The following is an 18,131-nucleotide window of genomic DNA, read 5'->3' as shown; positions in this document are numbered from 1 at the left end:
CATTCGATCCTATTCAATTAAACTTGATTAACTTGCAAGCTCTGCTTCATTATTCCTTATGACCATAGGGCAAAAGAAAAGATTAGATCAACTTCTGTGAATGTTACCTTATGTGATTCATACAGTTTAGATATCTCAAGAAGCTCCTCATTGTTTTGGTACTCTTGCATCCTCGTTGCAGCTTGCATCTCTATTGCTTTCTTGTTTGCTCCAACCAGTGATTTACTGTCCAATGTGCTTAGGTACCCCACTGCAAAGGAATTTTGATGGAAAAGGAAGCAGGAAAAGTAGTTTATTCACGTATCCTTCATGTAGTGTTTGGAGCATGGAAATTTAATTTCTCTAATGCTGTGACGTACACCAATTTAAAATCATTCTTGTACAAGATATATAATAAAAAGGTTACACTTATATTAATGATGTCAATTTTCTCATACATCTATAAGTAGACTTTCAAATGCTAAAAATTCCGATGCCCACTCACTAAATGCCATACCTCAAAATATAAATAAAGAGCAAATCGACTAGTTTGCTTTTGAAAGATAACTTGCACATTAATTTTGGTATTCAACTGTTATTTGCATCACTTGAACATATAAATAGGCATTCTCACGTAAATTTATTTTTTTATGCTCTCCAAATCAACATTTTCTTCATGCATGTACTCGTTTCAATGCACCACGGCAGGGTAGAAACACTGAATCTATCCCAAAGAGGGACAAAAAGTGAATTGATGCAAAAACGGTGATTTGACAAATAATTAAGAGCTGCCATAAACTTTCCTAGCATCCATGGAAGAGCACATACTGGGAGTATAAAACTGATAGAGAACTGCAACAAGGGTCAGCTCATCTCCTGGCTTGAGTGATAATCCATTCAAAGACCAACGAAAGACTCTTGAATTGACATCTCCAGAAGCATCCAGGATCACCACCACCCTCTTTCCTTCCATACTTTCACAGTTTCAATTTTTGTATTGCAATGCAACAGAAAAATTGGTTCGAGGAAGAATACAATGGAGAAAGAATAGGATGCTAGGAGCTACAAACATGGGATATATAGCCTATTCCTCCAGCTGATGGGACATTTCATCGAACACGAGCTTCAAAAGAGCCTTTCTGTCATCAGGTTCCCAGAAATTACAAGGCCATTCTATATGTATAGTGCAACCCTTGAATCTTCCGCATTTTAGGAAACCAAAGAAAACATCCAGTGCCTTTCTTGTTGTGTCTTTATAAAACTCATTATTTTTTGCATCGGCAAGAGACATACTTGTTATTTGTTTTCATGTCTTAGCTGAAATTCTTATGGTCTGATAACATCCAAGCCTGAGTTACAGCACTTTATCATTACCCCTTTGAAACTATCTCCAAAAAGGACAAAGGTACTTGACGAATTTCGGAGAAAATCAGGGAAATGTTCTTCGGTGAGAAACGACATTACGAGGCTTTGGGGCAGCCACCTTAGGCCTTGTGAACTTGCCTTCGGTTGTCCAGCTCCATGCGATTACGCGACTGCGTCGTGCTCTTCAGCCAAAAAAAGACGAGAATACACGACAAAGATCCCATGCAAGCCTTTATATGTTGAAATGATTATGATCCTTGGAATTCTCTTCTCGTTTTTCCCACCATTTTCCTGTAAATTTGTACAACAATAGACAATGAGCCTTGACCAGCCAAAGGAATTCTTGATAGAGACGGGGTGTGACAGTAGTCTGCCGAATAGCTAAAAAGTCAACCTCTTGCAACATGACAAATCAAGAATGTGTGCTTAGAACGAAATTGCCTTCAATTAAAAAAATCCATATGCCTAAAATATTAGTGCTCCCAATTTGCAAATGAACTTAACTAAAATATCTATGTTCATATTCTATTAGACTAACCGGTTGATCCTCAAACTTGTTTTGATGGAATCGAGATTTTTTCCTTTGGCATGACTCACACATTATTCTCTATGGGAATAAGATTTTTGAATTAATAAAAGCTTTTTGATATTGATGACAATGTATCAACCCTCTCTAATTTTAGGATTACATTTCGCTTCTCCTTGCTTCAGATAACAACCCATGTTAGTATAGAATGGTATATAAACGAGCAATAGTGGATAGAATTTACTTGGTTTCTTTATATTTATTTTTCTATTTTTTCTTCTAATATTATAACCACTAGACACTTTTTTTTGTTTTAAGATAAGCTGTCATATGCGTGTGTGTGTAGAGCTTAAAATTATAGAATTTTCTCTAAATTTTATATAATAATAAGTTGTTAGTTTATTTATTATAGAAGAAAGTACTCTCACTTTGAGCAATATTGCAACTTTAAAAAAAAATTGTGATATAACTTATGCAGCCATAACTTCATGTGATGGAATTAATATTTGACATTTTGTGGATTTGGACCAATCTTTATGCTGGTTGAAAAACTTGTGTGGCGAAGACAATCATATGGAATTACCCAAGGTAATTATCATTTTTATTAATCTGATCTGGTTCAAAAGGGATCTTGCACTACGTCAAAGGAAAAGCTTCATGCCTGAGGAGATTATCCAGGAGATTTTCCATGCTCTTAACTTCTCCAACTCAACTCTTGTAAATTCTGCAAGACAGTCTTTCTCCTTGGCCAACCTTGAAGTGGAACTACCCAACAATTATTCTCAATGAAGCATAATTCTCTTTGAATGTAGGACTGAGCGGATCAAGATCTGCATTGCATGCATCTGTCTTTATGGTTTACCCTTTCAGGCTTTTTCATGACAGCAAGGTCCCATTTGGTATGAAGCATTAAAAATAAGGGATAAGAACTGAGATTGTAGTTGAGAAAAATTATTAAAATAGTATTTAACATAAGAGATTACTTGTTATATGGGATTAGACAAACCTATAGATATAGGATGAGGAAATACCACCTCTTTCTATGGTATTCCTCAATCCCACATATATGGGTTTAGCTAATCCCATGTAATAAATAATGTCTCATGTTAAATATTTTTTTAATAAATTTGCTTAATTTTAACCCGAATTCCTACTCCTAATTTTTAATGTTTCGTGTGGTAGGGGACCTAAAAGTATTTAACAGGCCGAGATTTCTTACTTGGATGTCTTCGAGCTTCGTTATATTGGATCCATCAATCTGGATTATTGTCCCATGAGATTAAAGCTCTGCACCTCTCAAGAAAGAAAGGACTCTCTCCCCAGCGCTTCACACGGAGCACCAAACCAGTGCGATTCAACAAGATATCATTAGTTTATTAACTCCTTTTTATCCGGTTACTTACGGCTTGATCACTTATAAATATTTTGCTGCTTTACGTTATTATTTGTCTTCTAATATTATACATTTTCAACTGTGAACCTTTTATTATTAATGTCATTTTGCCTTAATCTAAAAAAAAAATATATGACATTTTGAATAAAAGCACAAGTATAAAGATTTTTTAGTTTAATTATATTTGTATCTTTCAAACATCTCTTAACCTAGTATTTTATGACGTTCTTTTTTTTTTTTGGGGATGTTTTATATATGGTGTTCTAATCACAGGCATTTGAATTATGCCTTCCCCTTATTTTCTATATGTATTAAATATACAACGTTTTTCTGATATTACCCACAGGTGACAACGTCTAGGTCAAAAATTTCCCCAACAATTTGGGTAGATTAATGAAACTGGTTAAATTAGTTGTTAAAAATAGGTGTTGGTTTTCAAAAATACTCTCTTAAATAATTTGATTGTCTCTCTTAATATAAGCTTTTTTATTATTATTAGTTTTGGTTTTTGAGGCCTAATTTAAAATTGCTTCCGAAGACAAGAAAAATAGCTGGCAATGCAACTTTGTCTCTATAAAGCCGATTTGATTGTGTTTTCTCTTGTCTTGGGAACCAGCCTATCTTGACATAATTCTATGTCATTTCTTTATGATGATCCAACATAGTTTATGCTAAGCTCAGGTATGTTTGATGCAAAGGGAAGAGGGTCAAAGAAGATAATTTAATAAACTGAAATTTTGTCGATGTTATAGTTTGTATGTCCAAATTAAATTTTGAAATTTTTTTGTAACAAATTTTGAATGCTGACAACTTGACACGGTGATGTAAACTACTTCCTCGAGTCCTTAATATAAAAAACTAGCTAGGAATTGGATTTGCTCTAAATATAATATCTCAATTCAATTTGTCTATTATCTTTTTTTAAAATATCCCTATTAATTGCAAGAAGTCATCACTATGAGATAATTTTAATAATCCAATGCACATGATTAAATAGGATAATTTTTTGATAATCATGTGATAAATCCTATTACCATACTAAGAAGTAACCAAACATTTTCCTCTTGGTAATGCAATCCACATCATCATTGTAGGCATGTAATGAGGTTGAATCAAACGGTCCCTAAAAACCTCACATAAGGTTAATATATGAACTATCTCCAATACTTAATATAAATGCCCCATTATCAATTTGTGAATATTAATAAAATTAGTTAAACTAGTTATTTGTAATAAATTGATATTATCCTTATTAAAATACTCTTATTAATTATGTATATTAGAATGAAAATCTTTTAACATGTACAATCATCATAGGGATTACTTTAAAAAAATGAATAAACATATAAAAAAAAGTGGAGTGGGGTCTAAGGTTAATCAAATAAAATCTCTAAGTAAATTTTATATTTAGGACTAGAAATAGTACTAAATTAACATCTTACAAGCATTCTCAATACTGAAATATAAGAAAATGAATGTACTGAATTTATAAATTTAAGTTGTGATAAGATTTTAATTTACTACTCCATCCAGTTCATAATATAAGATGCTGTTTATTAATTTATACATACCAATAACAATAGTTAAAAGCATTAAATTTGTGACAAAATTTAAATGATTCTTAATATTATCCTTATTGACCACACTAAATTTAAACCTTATATAAATTTATACTCTCTCTCAATAACCTTATTAAATATGGAAAAATATAAAAATATTTAATTCTCATTAAAACTATAATAAAGTCTTATAAAATGGACCAAAATTTTTTTAGAGGACTTATTATAATGTGAACTAAAGCGAGTATTAACTTTCTTAAAACATCCTTAGCCCTCGCATTTTTTCTTAAAAAATTAGAAACGCATAAATTTGCATTAAAAATAGTGACACATAAATCATTGTCCCAATAAGGTTACTTTGAAAGTGAAATTTAATATAGTCAAATGTGAATCTACTGAAAGTTATAAAAAAAACCAAAAAAAAGATTCACCTAACAGCCTTTTAAATTTTAATGTAAATTTCTTATTAATGAAGTTTAGTTTCTTGTTTTAGATGGAATATATTATAGTACTACATTTGGAAAAAAAGACAAATCTTAAAAGGGTGGAATTCTATAGAATTCGTACGGCATGTCAATTGCCAAATTGCGAGTTCCCTTACGGCGGGTTACGACTTACGAGATGCAGGTGAAGGAAACTCGGCTTTAAGTTCTGCCGAACCCGCCACGGGTCAACCCGTCCTGGGCCAACCCGCTATATTATTATATTTTTGGATTTTTTTATGCTTGGTTAATTATATATTGAAATCCATGTTTAACTGTTTTTCTCCTTCTGTGTTGGTTTTTTTTTTTTTTGCCAGCTTCTTTCTTGGTTAATTATAGTTTGGTATTGTCTTATTTAGCAAATTATCTAAAAGATTAACATAATTTTTTATTCCTTAAATTTGTACCAATTTAGGTTTTAGTCTCTCAAATTTCAAACTATATATTTTGATCCCTTAAGGAGTAAAATAATATAGGTGTTTATTAAAGAAACTTGAAGGATCAAAATCTATAGTTTTAAATTTAAAAAATCGAAACCAAAATGAGAATAAATTTGAGAGATCAAAAATTATATTAACTTTTATATGAAATATTACAAACCTTCAAAACAAAAATGATACGAAGCTAAGGGTTTTTTTTTCATTATGAACCAATGGAAGAGTGACACATAATAAGTAATAGAATTTCAAAAAATAAATATGGGTTAGCTAACAACCCTGCCACATGTACAGGTTAAAAAAATTTGTTTCCAAGCAAGCATTCATCCCATCGACCCAAAATCCTAATCTTGTCATTTTCTTTTGTGGGGTTGAGCCCATATTATCAGTTTTAATTTAGGGGATATAACAATGCTGCCTCCATGTAGAATTTCAATTAGGTACAAATTTATCCTGTAATTACTTACTCACAAGTATTGAGCATCCAAAATATTTTTTGGGTGCAAATTTACCCCAGAAATTTAAATTTGGGATAAATTTGGGAAAAAAATTTAAAGTCGTAGCAAAAAATAAATTTGGGATAAATTTGCATCTTAACCCATTTCAATTCAATATAACTTCTTCAATATATATATATATATATATATATATTTCTATAATCCATTTAAGAGCTTGAATTATGAAAATTCTAAATTCTAATATTACCTTTGAATTGTAAATTGTATGAAAAACTAAACAGCTTTATTATGATTTTTTTTAATAAAAAGTTTATGTAAGTTAGGTTGTGGACCAGAGCAACGTCTATGTTCAAAAAGAAAATTTAGAGGTATTGATAACTCGATCATTAACAACATTTTCACATCAACAATATGATTTAAATTTATCACTTTGTAAGCTAAATCTATAAACTTTTGTTAGCACTTTATTATTAGGGAAAAGTAATTTTCCAGTCCCTATAGTTTGCATGAGTTTTGAAACAGGTCCCTAAATTTTTTCTCTTTTTTATGGGGTCCTTTGAGTTTACTCTGCTAGTTCTTTCGATTCCTCATCTCAAAAACCGTTAAATAAGCACTAACGGTGTTAACATTTCCATTAGATCAATTTGAGGTGGCAAATAGCTGGCAATATTTTACAATGTGGACCCTAACTAAAAATCCAGGCGGAAGTAGTTGGTGTCTGGGAAAAAATAAAGTCCTGCATCGACGAAGCCACACACTAGGGCATCATTGTCTTCTCTATCAAGGAGCTTCAGCAGATTACAAAATACTAGAAATTAAGTCCCAAATGCCCATAGGTTCAGAATATATGATGCACCCACAAAAATCATTCCCAGACGGCGATTATATTATGTCATCGGCAATAAAAACGAAAACAAAGAACCTGTTCATTGTTCAAGGCTTCAAGGTTCCACCACCGTTAACCCCTCTCTGGAACATAAATCCTTTTAAAACTTTTGGCCATATTTCAAGATAGTCCTCTGGTCCTATTTATAGGGTAAAGAGAGAATATATTTTTTGGTTCTATTTATAGGGCATGAGAGAAATTTTTTGTATAGATGTACAATTTTATCCCTCATTTATTATTATGTTAACTTTATTTATACGAGGTATAATGTGTATTAAATAAGGATAAAGTTGAAAAGTCATTAAATTTTAAATAAGAATTAATGAAATTTAAGGTTTTTTTTTGTTTGTGTGAAACATATTGGAAGTACCTTATAAATAGGACCAGAGGAGTAGGTAGGATACGATACGGACAGAACTTCGAGGCTGGGTTGAAGAACTCCAAATTTGACGGAATGAGATGCGGATGTTGCTGAATCCAAGGTGCGATGGTTTTAGATTCATATACATACAGAGATTCCAATTTCAGATTTTAGCTTCCTATTTTCATAAACTTTAATTTCATGGAATCTAGAAAGGAATCAATTTCAGGTTCAATAGGGCGTTATGCTTTCGAGATTCGAGCACTTCGTTCTTACCCTTGTTTCCTCCGTCTTCATTCAGGTTCACCCTAATCTATTTGATATTTTGCTTGTATTTGATAGTGCCTGTACTTGACACAAGCATTTTTTTTTCCACGTCACCCTCAGGAGTTGCCACCTCAGATTGATCTCGTGAAATCTTTAACATTGTCATTGCTTATTTAACAGTTTTGAAGAAAGAGGACTAACAAAACTAATAAAGCAAATTTAAAGGACCTCATAAAAAAAAATCCAAGGACCTACTTCAGAAATTGTGCAAACTATAAGGACTTGGAAACTAATTTTCCCTTATTATTATGTTCATGAATATACCTTGGGCCTGCGAAATTGGAACGAGTGAAAAATGGGCCTTTGATCAGCTACAAAAAAAATCAAGACCTTTTCAAATTTAGGAGCGCAGATGCTAATGTTACGGGATTATGAGTGAAATTAAACCTGCAATCTCTTGTTTTAAGAAATTTTAATGACATGAAATTATAAAGTCATTGACCTTCTTATCTTAAATAAGGAGTGTACTAATAGGTTGAACTTGATTAGCAATGCTCTTTTGTTTTGAAAGGGACAAAACTAGATTATCAAAAAGTCAATTAAGCAAATTCAGCTAAAAATAAATAGAAAAGGAAGGTGTTTGTTGTCACTCAAAAGCACCCAAAAAAAAAATACTTTTACGTAAATTGAGATAAAACTATTCTCACATATTTATTTTGAATTTTATAAAACTATTTTTAAAAAGCTAATCCGAGTGCTCCTGAATAAAATAAAAGGGAATCATTATAAAACTCTTAAGAAATGAATGTATTTACTAAAACAATCTCATAAAAATTAAATAACATGTAATAACAAGTTACAATACATCAAATGATGTAGGGGTTCATGTTGCTCAGTTATCATTAGGGCGTGACGGTTATTACATTCATTTCTTGAAATCTTAAAATAATTATCCCAAAAATAAAATCAAATAAAAAATAAGATGAAAAACTGAAAGATAAAATATGTTTTGTTATGTATCCTTTACATATGAGAAGGCTACTTCAAAGGGACTGCAATGGTCAGCACGATAAGGGCTAATTAGCTCAGATGAGCTTCTTGTTGTGTATCAAAACAATAAAATAAAAATAAAAAGTAAATAATATTCATATAATTATTTTATAAAAAAAAGAAGAAGAGTAATGTTTACATTAAGTTTTTTATATTCATTATATCAAGTTCTCCAATCTCAGATGATAATGCGTCATATTTTTTAAATATTAGTATTTAATTATGAATTTATAAGAAATAAAAAAAAGACACATGACATAATGTCATGTATACTTAAAAAACTTGATATAATAGATATAACAAACTTTTTCAAGTTAAGAATATAAATTCTCTGTCACTTTCAAACACCAAATAAAAATAATTAAATCGATTTACTTCAATATTGATAATTTTTTAACATGATGATGGTGCAATTTTTAGCAAGGATGCGATTTTTTAAGTTATTGTAATTTTTCATAATAAAAGTGAGATCAATAGGGAAAAAATAAACGGTTTTGAATATCAAAATATATAATTTTGTGAACTATGACTACACACACATATATGCATAAGTTTGTTTCATTTTTTAGAATTAATACTTTTCCGGTCTTTAATATAAAACCTATTTAAATAATTTGATTAGATTAAAAAAATTAGGTAAGTTAGTTAATTATAAGAAATATGATATGTTTTTTTTTCTAAAACACTATAATTATCTTCTTTAATATCTTTTCTTTTTTTTCTATTTGATTGTGGTTGAAATAATATCTATAAAGATAATTTAGAAAAAAATTGATAAATATATTAAATAGGTCTTATATTCAGGATCAAAATCAATTTAATAATTAGATCTTATATTAAGGACATGAAAAATATTTGTTTTGATGAAAAATATCAATTCTTTTTTCCTTTTTTCCCGAGAAAACGAAATGATGAGAGGTTGCGAGCAGAGCATGAAAGAATATGCTCATTGAGCTGACTCTCAACATATCTAGGGTTTGCACCTTCTCATATAAATACTAAACCATAGCTCCGTACCCTTGCTTCCCTCTTGCGTGCTGATTTGAGAGCTTCTCTGAGTCTCACTAATCTGCTCTCAAAATGGCCGTCACCTTCTCAGATCTCCGCACGGAATCAGGACTCAAGTCCCTCAATGAATTCCTCTCTGGCAAGACCTACATATCTGGGTAACTTTCTCCGATTTGATTTTCGTTTTTGAACTAATTCGCTCGAGATTTCTTCAATTCTCAATCTCTTGTGGTTCTGATTGAATTTGCAGGGATCAGTTGACCAAGGATGACATTAAAGTCTATGCCTTTGTAAAGAACCCGAGCGACGCTTTTCCGAATGCCAGCAAGTGGTACGATGCCGTCTCTTCACGTCTTGTTGAAAGGTTTGTTCCTTTATCTCTCTTCAATGTTCAGATGGGCTAGGTTCCTTTCGTTTGTTCTCAATCTTATTCAATTTGGAAGTTGATAACGAGTTTGTATGCTTAGCTTCCCTGGAAAAGCTCAAGGGGTGAGTTTCAGTGGCCAGGCTGCTTCAGCTGAAGCTGCACCTGCCAAGCCGGTATGCCTCTCACTTGATTTTGTGTTTTGTTATTTCTTTATTGTTTCTCTGAATTTCTTTTTACGATTGTGACTGTTACTTTTTAGCGGTTTTTAGGTCGGATTTTCTTTCTTTAATTTACTGAGTTAACATACTGATAGTTATGTCAGTGTGTATAAATGCATTGGATTTAGGCTGCTTCTTGTTTGGCCTGAGATGTAGGTTTTCTTCAGTTCCTAGCACTCTTTAAGTACCCTAAAATGCATCTGAAAAAGTTCAGAGATGAAAAATGACACCCCTGTCTTCAGATTAAAGAAGGAGAAGGCTACAATGTAAAGAGAATCTCTTTCTATTATTATACCAAACATGCCATGATAAGCTAAGCAGAGGGTCAAACATAGCTTTGATTGACACTAGAAAGGCTGTTGTTTTGATGAGCAAATTAGAAAGATCCAACTTGTAATCTTGATGAGATAAATTGTAATGTATCATGTTAACACATAGGCTGGTACCTGAATCTTGAAATTTTGTGATATGCTTGACAAAGTCAAATGTCCTGGATAAGGTAATTGTTGTACTGTACTTGTACTTTTGTGAAATGCTTCTCCTAATTAGATTCCTGTGTATTTGCAGGCTGGTGCTGATGACGATGATGACCTTGACCTCTTTGGTGATGAGACAGAGGAAGAAAAGGCCGCAGCAGAGGCAAGGGAGGCTACTAAAAAGGAATCCTCCAAGAAGAAAGAGAGTAAGACTTCTTTCAACTTTAATTTGTGGTACATGAAGCATCTAATTCATTAACCTACCTACTGGTCCTGCCATCCAGGAGGTTCATTTTGTTTAGTGCTGGGGTTTTACTTGTAGGTTTATATTAACTAGACTTTTCTTTCAACTATCCTTGCTGAGAGTAATACCGTCATCTATCTGCGTTTTGTAGGTGGGAAGTCCTCTGTTCTGCTTGATGTGAAGCCTTGGGATGATGAGACAGACATGAAGAAGCTTGAAGAGGCTGTTCGTTCGATTCAGATGCCTGGGCTTCTGTGGGGAGCATGTATGTTGAATTTTTTTAACCACCGTTACCTTGCTCATTTTCTGACTCATTTAAAACGAAGTATACGATGTGAACAAATGCTTTGTTTCAAACCTTTGCAGCCAAACTAGCTCCTGTTGGTTACGGTATTAAGAAGATGCAGATAATGATGACCATTGTTGACGACCTTGTCTCTGTGGATTCCCTTATTGAGGAACAGCTTACAGTGGAGCCATGCAGTGAGTATATTCAGAGTTGTGACATTGTTGCGTTCAACAAAATCTAAGGTTTCTTTGCTGGACATAAGTGTGGCCATTTTCAAGCGGCTGATTTATCTGTTCTTGGTTAATAACCCTCGTTTATCGTTGTGTTTGTTTCTGTTTTAATGTTCGTTTTGTTACTAGAAATTATGAAGAGAAGGAATATATCTTAAGTATTCTTAATTGTGTTATGGTGCTACCTCAAATAGTGTCCTTGTAAACCGCTTACATAGATGAATGGGATTGACGTTTATGGACAGAGTGCATCCATTTGATTCTGGTTGGAAAAATTGGCAGATAAGGATTCATAATTTATACGTATGATAGATGAGGATTCTAATCAAATATTTTCTCAAAATATTATTGGAGTCAACTATAGTCGGTGATTCTTAGAATTGACATTTATATTATTTTGTGGTGACAGTTGTCATTTATATTTATGTTCCCTTAATATAGCGTTGTTTTTTTGGTGTTGCAAATACGTTTATCTTCAATTCTATATGCATTGATGATGTACTGATTTATATAAATTTTGATCTTAATTGTTAATTTCGTTTTTTTCGTGAATAATGAAGTATTTTGATGTAAGTTAGTTGTGGTTTCAGATTATATGATTTTTAATTTTTAATTCATGTTGGATCTTATATTTATATATATTTTAAATTAATTAATTAAATTATAAATTGATGTATATTTATCTCTTCTTTTATAAGAAATAATTTTCACGAGACATTTTCTTCTTTTCATAATCCCTTTTATTTTGAATAAGAATATTTTAAAGGAAAATTTATAATTTTTACGTGTCTCTGATAAATTTTAACAATGATTTGGTTAAATTTTTCTTATAAAAAGGAATAGTGACATGTAATATTTCTAATAATTAATTTATCTTTTTTGTTTTAATTTATTCAAATTGGATTGCTACTTATATGTAGTATAATTTTCTAACAGTATGTGGAACATGTGATTTACCTTTCTAAGTGGTAACTTGTCTGTGTTATTAATGGCAATTTGGACTATTAATTTATATTTTAGGCTAGTTAACACCTGGTTACAATGTAATTTTTGTATTTTGTAATGTAATTGATATTATAAAATGAGTTTTATATTTAGAACCAGAAGGAATAAGATGACAATTTTTAGATTCTGTTACAATTTTTTTTATTCGTTAAATTTTACACAACTTTATTTTTATTTTAAGTATTTTTATCACATATTTTATAAAATTTTAATATTGAAAAAGAAAAATAACACAATTCTAAAGAAGTTTCCAAAGCAAGAATAATGATAATAGAATTTTAGCGGGGGTGGGCTTTATTGCGACTGAGAATCCTAAAGCGAGACAACTTTATATTTGTCATTTTTAATCAGTCTTTATTTTTCAGCTCAGAGGAAAGTAAATACGAAAAATAGGGAAAATTTTCCTACTAAAAATTTTATATGTGAGGAGAGCTAATAAATCTTTATATCCAGAAAGTAATAGTGGTCAGCGAATTTTTATGTACATTGATACTGTTATTTTGATTTACGTTGTTCTTACTAATAAAATTTTTGACGATGACAATTTTACAATTTTTCCAAAACAATTCTTTATTTTTTTTTATATCAACTAAGAGAAAACTAAATATTACCTCCGACTCTAGTGTCCAGATAATTAGCGAGTTTGTTTTGTATTAAAAAAATTAGCTAGTTTTTTTAAAGATAAACAAATTGTTTTTAAATATTTTTGAGATGTACAATTTTTAATGAATTTAATTTATGTGCTAGCTCTTAGCTAATTGGACTAAAAGCCTTCAAAGAAGGAAAAAATAAATTTCGTGTTTATTATATAATTTTTTAGAAATAAATATTCTCTCATTTTTTATCTTTTATCTTAACTAACTAACATAAAATATAAATTTCATAATAAATGTTTCTGCCAACAAATTTCATAATAAATTATATCATGATAAGTCATAAATAAAACAGATTATGCTTTAAATTCGTGGATTGTTGGCAACATGCTGTGAAGAATTCAATTTTCAAATAACACGTCTAAACAATTTCATCTGGTAAGATAAGGCGTGGCTTAAACGAATAAATTAATTAAATTCTCTATAGTAAACTCCTGAGTCCTGAATTCACCTTATCTATTTAATTTATAATTTTTTTCATAAATTATTCTCATTGATAGCATATTTGTTGCATATATTCCAGGATTTTTATAATGAATAATTTTCAATGCAAATAATAAAAAATAATAAAATAAAAATTTAATTATTCTTCATAATTATTTATTTAGTACTACTCCTGGTACTAATTATAAGAGCTAGTTGACTATTTTGAGGAGATTAAGGAGAGAAATTAAATTAGTTATTGGTACTAATTATAAGAGCTAGTTGACTAATTTGAGGAGATTAAGGAGAGAAGTTAAGTTAGTTATTCGTAACAAATAGATGTTGTTTTTCCTAAGATATCCTTACTAATTAAATATATTAACTAGAACTACCATTGTTAGAAGGATTAATTTAAAAAAAAAAATATGAAAAAAAAAATAGATTGAAATTTTATATTTAATTTACTAAGATCTGTTCATCTTATTCTCGAAAAGGATCGAAAAAGAACTCACTTTTTCCGGAAAATTCCATTCCCTCTTTCCCCAGTCCCAACACTCTCTTCGACACTCTTCGTACTATCGCCCGCTCTGGGGCTTGGAATCTTTGGCTTCTCTGTTCTGAATTCTCTTGCATCTTCCCAAATTCGGGTTAGTACGCCAGCTCCACATTTTAAGCTTCTTTTCTCTGATTTCCTTTTTGTCTATCTATACTTTTAGTCGGCAGTCACCATGTTTTTTATTAGTTTATTTTTCAAGTTTAGTCCACAAGTTGAGATTTTTGTCATTGGACAATTGTCGGATTCATTCTTGATTTTGCTTCCTCTTGGGGTTCTGTTATTAGTTTTATGTTCTCTTTTTGTGTATCTATACGCTAATTCTGTTGTTGTGCTTGCTGTCTTTGTCAGTGATTATTGATAACGAAAGCTATGTTGCGCTTGAATTTCCTTATTCCGGTTGCATGAAGTTTGCTACTCCCAAAATTTTTAATAATTTCCTCATAATTCGTCGGGATTATGAATTATTTTCAAATGAACACGATGTAGTATGTTTCTCTGTGTTCTGCCTGTACTTTATTGTGTTCATAACCGAAATGAAGCAACAATTTGTCTGTTTATCTTTCCCCATTGCAACCACCGAGCTGGAATATTTGAGGCATGATATGTAGCATCTAATACCTGTGTTCCCAAGTCAGTCTAGTTGCGTAAAAAGTTCAATGTGCCTATGATCATGAAAGTGATGAAACTTGCACAATTTCCGTATGTTATCAGTAATGGAAGATGATTGCTCTTTCTTTGCATACGCGAGATATACGTTTATTATAGTTCTATTGTCAGTGTCACTACTCATTGCTTCCTAGTATTCTTTCACGTTAGAGATACATGTGTCCTTTCTATTTACAAAATCACTTTTTCTATTTAATTTTGCAGTTCATTCCACTCAATTATGTGGATCAAATGACTTGTTGATTTTCAGTTCAAAGGCCTGCGCGACAATACCTCAAGCTGTCAAAGGTTCGATGTAGTGAGCTTGTATATTGAAGCGTGAACCATACCTGTGTTTGGTTTTTCTCCTAAGTTGAACAATCTACCTTCCTACCAATACAATACCTTATAAAATGGAACAAAATAAACCTCTTTCCATGCCTATCTGCCATACATTATATGATCAACCATGTTCCTGATATTCCAAACACCCCCTTAAATGGCCAATAAGGAATCACTTTTACTTTGGCGGGTTTAAGGCTGTCATTTTCAGTCCCATAAGCTTAGTTTACTGTGGATGCTTAATGTTTGTATGTCTTTCCTTTTTCACTTGTGTTTAATATACTGTTATAGCTGTCAAATTTGTTCTGGCGCCTTATGAGTTAAAGATTGGTCAACTTCACACCAGTCGCTCCTCTGTTTTCAGTGGTGAGAATGGTTACTACCTGGACATAAGTGGTTTGGTTGTCTGATATAAATGTTTTTCTAAATATTTGATGCCCCTTAACGTGAGACCTATAAATATTATTTTACATGCACACATGAAAGTTTCTGTTAGTTTTCATGCAATCCTAGTGTCTGTTGATAGAAAGACATTCTTTTAAGGGTGAGAGGAGTAATCACTAAGGTCTCTGACTGAGTAACAAGGTTAGGGTTCAGATCAAGAGATGGGAAGCGTTGATTTTGTTTTTGTGATACAATGGTGAGGTCACCTGTACCGTGTCATGGATTACTATTTTTATCTCGGGTGAATACCTGTGAATGTGTGTGAGTGTGGGTCTCATGGATGAAACATCCAGTGGCATACCAAAAAGGACTTGACAGCCAGCTGAAGCAGTGACATGTTGAAGCTTCTAAATTAACTTTCTTTTTATTAATATTTTATTTTATAAACTTTTATATTGGTTTCTATTACATGCAAAGAAGTATAATTTGGTGCAGTACACAGGCTTTTAGCTGCAGATTTACCAGCAAGGATGTCAACCGGACCAACACACTGGTGTTATGAGTGTGGGCATCCGATTGCACTTGAAGGCAGAGAGGTCATTTGCCCTTACTGTCATGAAGGCTTTGTGCAAGAACTTAATGAGAGGCATGGGTTTCAACCATATAACGCTCTTGAAGATTTTCATCACATGCCCGATTTTTTTGATGCCATACATGCCTTTATGGCGCAGAGAGTTTCTGAACCAAGATTCGGGCTTGTAGATGCTTTTGACAATTTCAGGAGGCAGAGAATAGCTGGGCAATTCCCCAACATTGATGTTAGACAAAGAGCTGATACTGCACTATTTCCTGAATGGAGTCAGGATTTTTTCAATTCTGGCCCTTCTTTCATGTTTCATGGTAGTGGAGGGGAGCCCAGGCCTATTGATTTTGGTGGTTTGTTGATGGCCCCTGGACTGGAAGCATTTATTCAACAGCTCACCATGAATGATCATAGAGGTCCTCCTCCAGCCTCACATTCCTCAATTGATGCAATGCCTACTATTAAGATCACGCGAGCGCATCTTCGCTCTGATTCACAATGTCCGGTCTGTCAAGAAAAATTCGAGCTAGGCACCGAGGCAAGGCAGATGCCTTGTAACCATATTTATCACTCTGACTGTATTGTTCCCTGGTTGGTTCGGCATAACTCTTGTCCTGTTTGCCGTATTGAGCTGCCGCCTCCAGGACAGGGTAGCTCTCGTGGTGGAAGTCATGGAGGTAGGAATGTCAGTAGCAGCAGCATCCATGGTAGCTCGAGGAGACCGAACCAAGGAAGGAGAAATTCGCTATCATCTTGGTGGCCATTCTGATCTTTCAGTTTAAACGCCAGTCATTATGCTGAGACCCAGTGTGTAAGCAGCTCTTCTACTAATGATGACCAGAATAATAGGACGGGCTATAATGCTTCAGGATAAGTATAGTCTGGCTGTATAATAATGGTCTTAATGGAAGATATACATGGAAAATGACTGGAAACACTCGTGTCCTTTTAGTTTCTTAAGATGGATATTGTTTATATATATAATTAATTGAAATAGAAATATGTGACAGCTGAGTGAAACGTTAGATATTATGCTATATAGATTGTTGCAGTTGATGCAAATTTGAGAGGAACTTGAGTTTATAATCCCTCTCCTAGGATGATGATCAGCGGTCATGTTGGTTTCTGTCGTCATGAAGAGACATATGCAAATGAAATCTATATTCTCCTTGGAGAATTATGACCGGGCCAGCCAAATTTTAGGTGTTTTGTTGCATTCATACTTAACTACTATAATGCTTTCTAAATTTCTTTCATTTTTTCCAACAAATGCAACTTGTTACTGAGCTGAATGAATTGTGAAAAATAAATCTTGCTATCTTGGTGATTGTAACTGACTAACTGTCTGGATAAGTGCTTTTTGAGTTTGTAGAAATATCCTGATCTTATACAAAGCTTTTAGGATTTTAACACATCTCAACATTTTTATATATAAAAAACTAGAAGAGGGCCCATTTTATTTATGTTTTCTAATTCTCCAGTGACAATTGACAAAAGAACATTTTAAAGAAGCCGAATATTTCTTTTTCTTGTTTTTTTTTCCCGACATAGTATAGTTTGTTGAATGATGCTGGAAATGCCCTATAGGACAGGAGTGTATAATTGATAGTTAAGATTATTCTAAATGGGTTGACTATTAAGTTTTAAGGCTAAAACGTTATTTGTATACAGTTCAATACTTATGAAAATTTTATTTCATTTAGCATATTTTTATAAGAGGAAAATGCTAAAAAGTCTCCCATTGCAAAATTTATTGTCCAAGACTATCTAAGAACTCAAGGAGCAAGGGCAAATCATGTGCGAAATATATCTTGATTTATATGTAAATGTCTTTTATTTTGCAAATATAGATTGCGCACGGTCAAAAAAAAAGTTGTAGTTGGTTTGTGAAAAAAAGTACTTTGAAAAAATGTTTTTACGTAAGTCAAGACAATTTTTCTCATAT

General features: G+C 32.2%; 2 protein-coding genes across 2 annotated transcripts; both read left to right on the top strand.

Annotated features, from left to right (window-relative positions):
• Positions 1-9,782: 9,782 nt before the first annotated feature.
• On the top strand, positions 9,783-11,966 carry LOC114735201 (elongation factor 1-beta 2). Its single transcript, XM_028922875.1, has 6 exons — positions 9,783-9,929; positions 10,022-10,135; positions 10,239-10,311; positions 10,924-11,038; positions 11,228-11,341; positions 11,443-11,966. The coding sequence occupies exons 1-6, from the start codon at positions 9,844-9,846 to the stop codon at positions 11,604-11,606; spliced, it is 666 nt and encodes a 221-aa protein (XP_028778708.1). The 5' UTR covers positions 9,783-9,843; the 3' UTR covers positions 11,607-11,966.
• A 2,261-nt stretch (positions 11,967-14,227) lies between these two features.
• On the top strand, positions 14,228-17,370 carry LOC114735200 (probable E3 ubiquitin-protein ligase RHC1A). The gene is made up of 2 exons (XM_028922874.1): positions 14,228-14,323; positions 15,103-17,370. Exon 2 carries the CDS (start codon positions 16,134-16,136, stop codon positions 16,953-16,955), a length of 822 nt encoding a protein of 273 aa, XP_028778707.1. The 5' UTR covers positions 14,228-14,323; positions 15,103-16,133; the 3' UTR covers positions 16,956-17,370.
• The last annotated feature ends 761 nt before the right edge of the window (positions 17,371-18,131 follow it).

Source organism: Neltuma alba, unplaced genomic scaffold, assembly GCF_004799145.2.
Source record: "Neltuma alba isolate B1F8T4 unplaced genomic scaffold, ASM479914v2 tig00013182_pilon, whole genome shotgun sequence".
Classification (NCBI taxonomy): domain Eukaryota; kingdom Viridiplantae; phylum Streptophyta; class Magnoliopsida; order Fabales; family Fabaceae; genus Neltuma; species Neltuma alba.
Note: the sequence above shows the minus strand (reverse complement) of the source record. Positions and strands in the feature narration are given on the sequence as shown.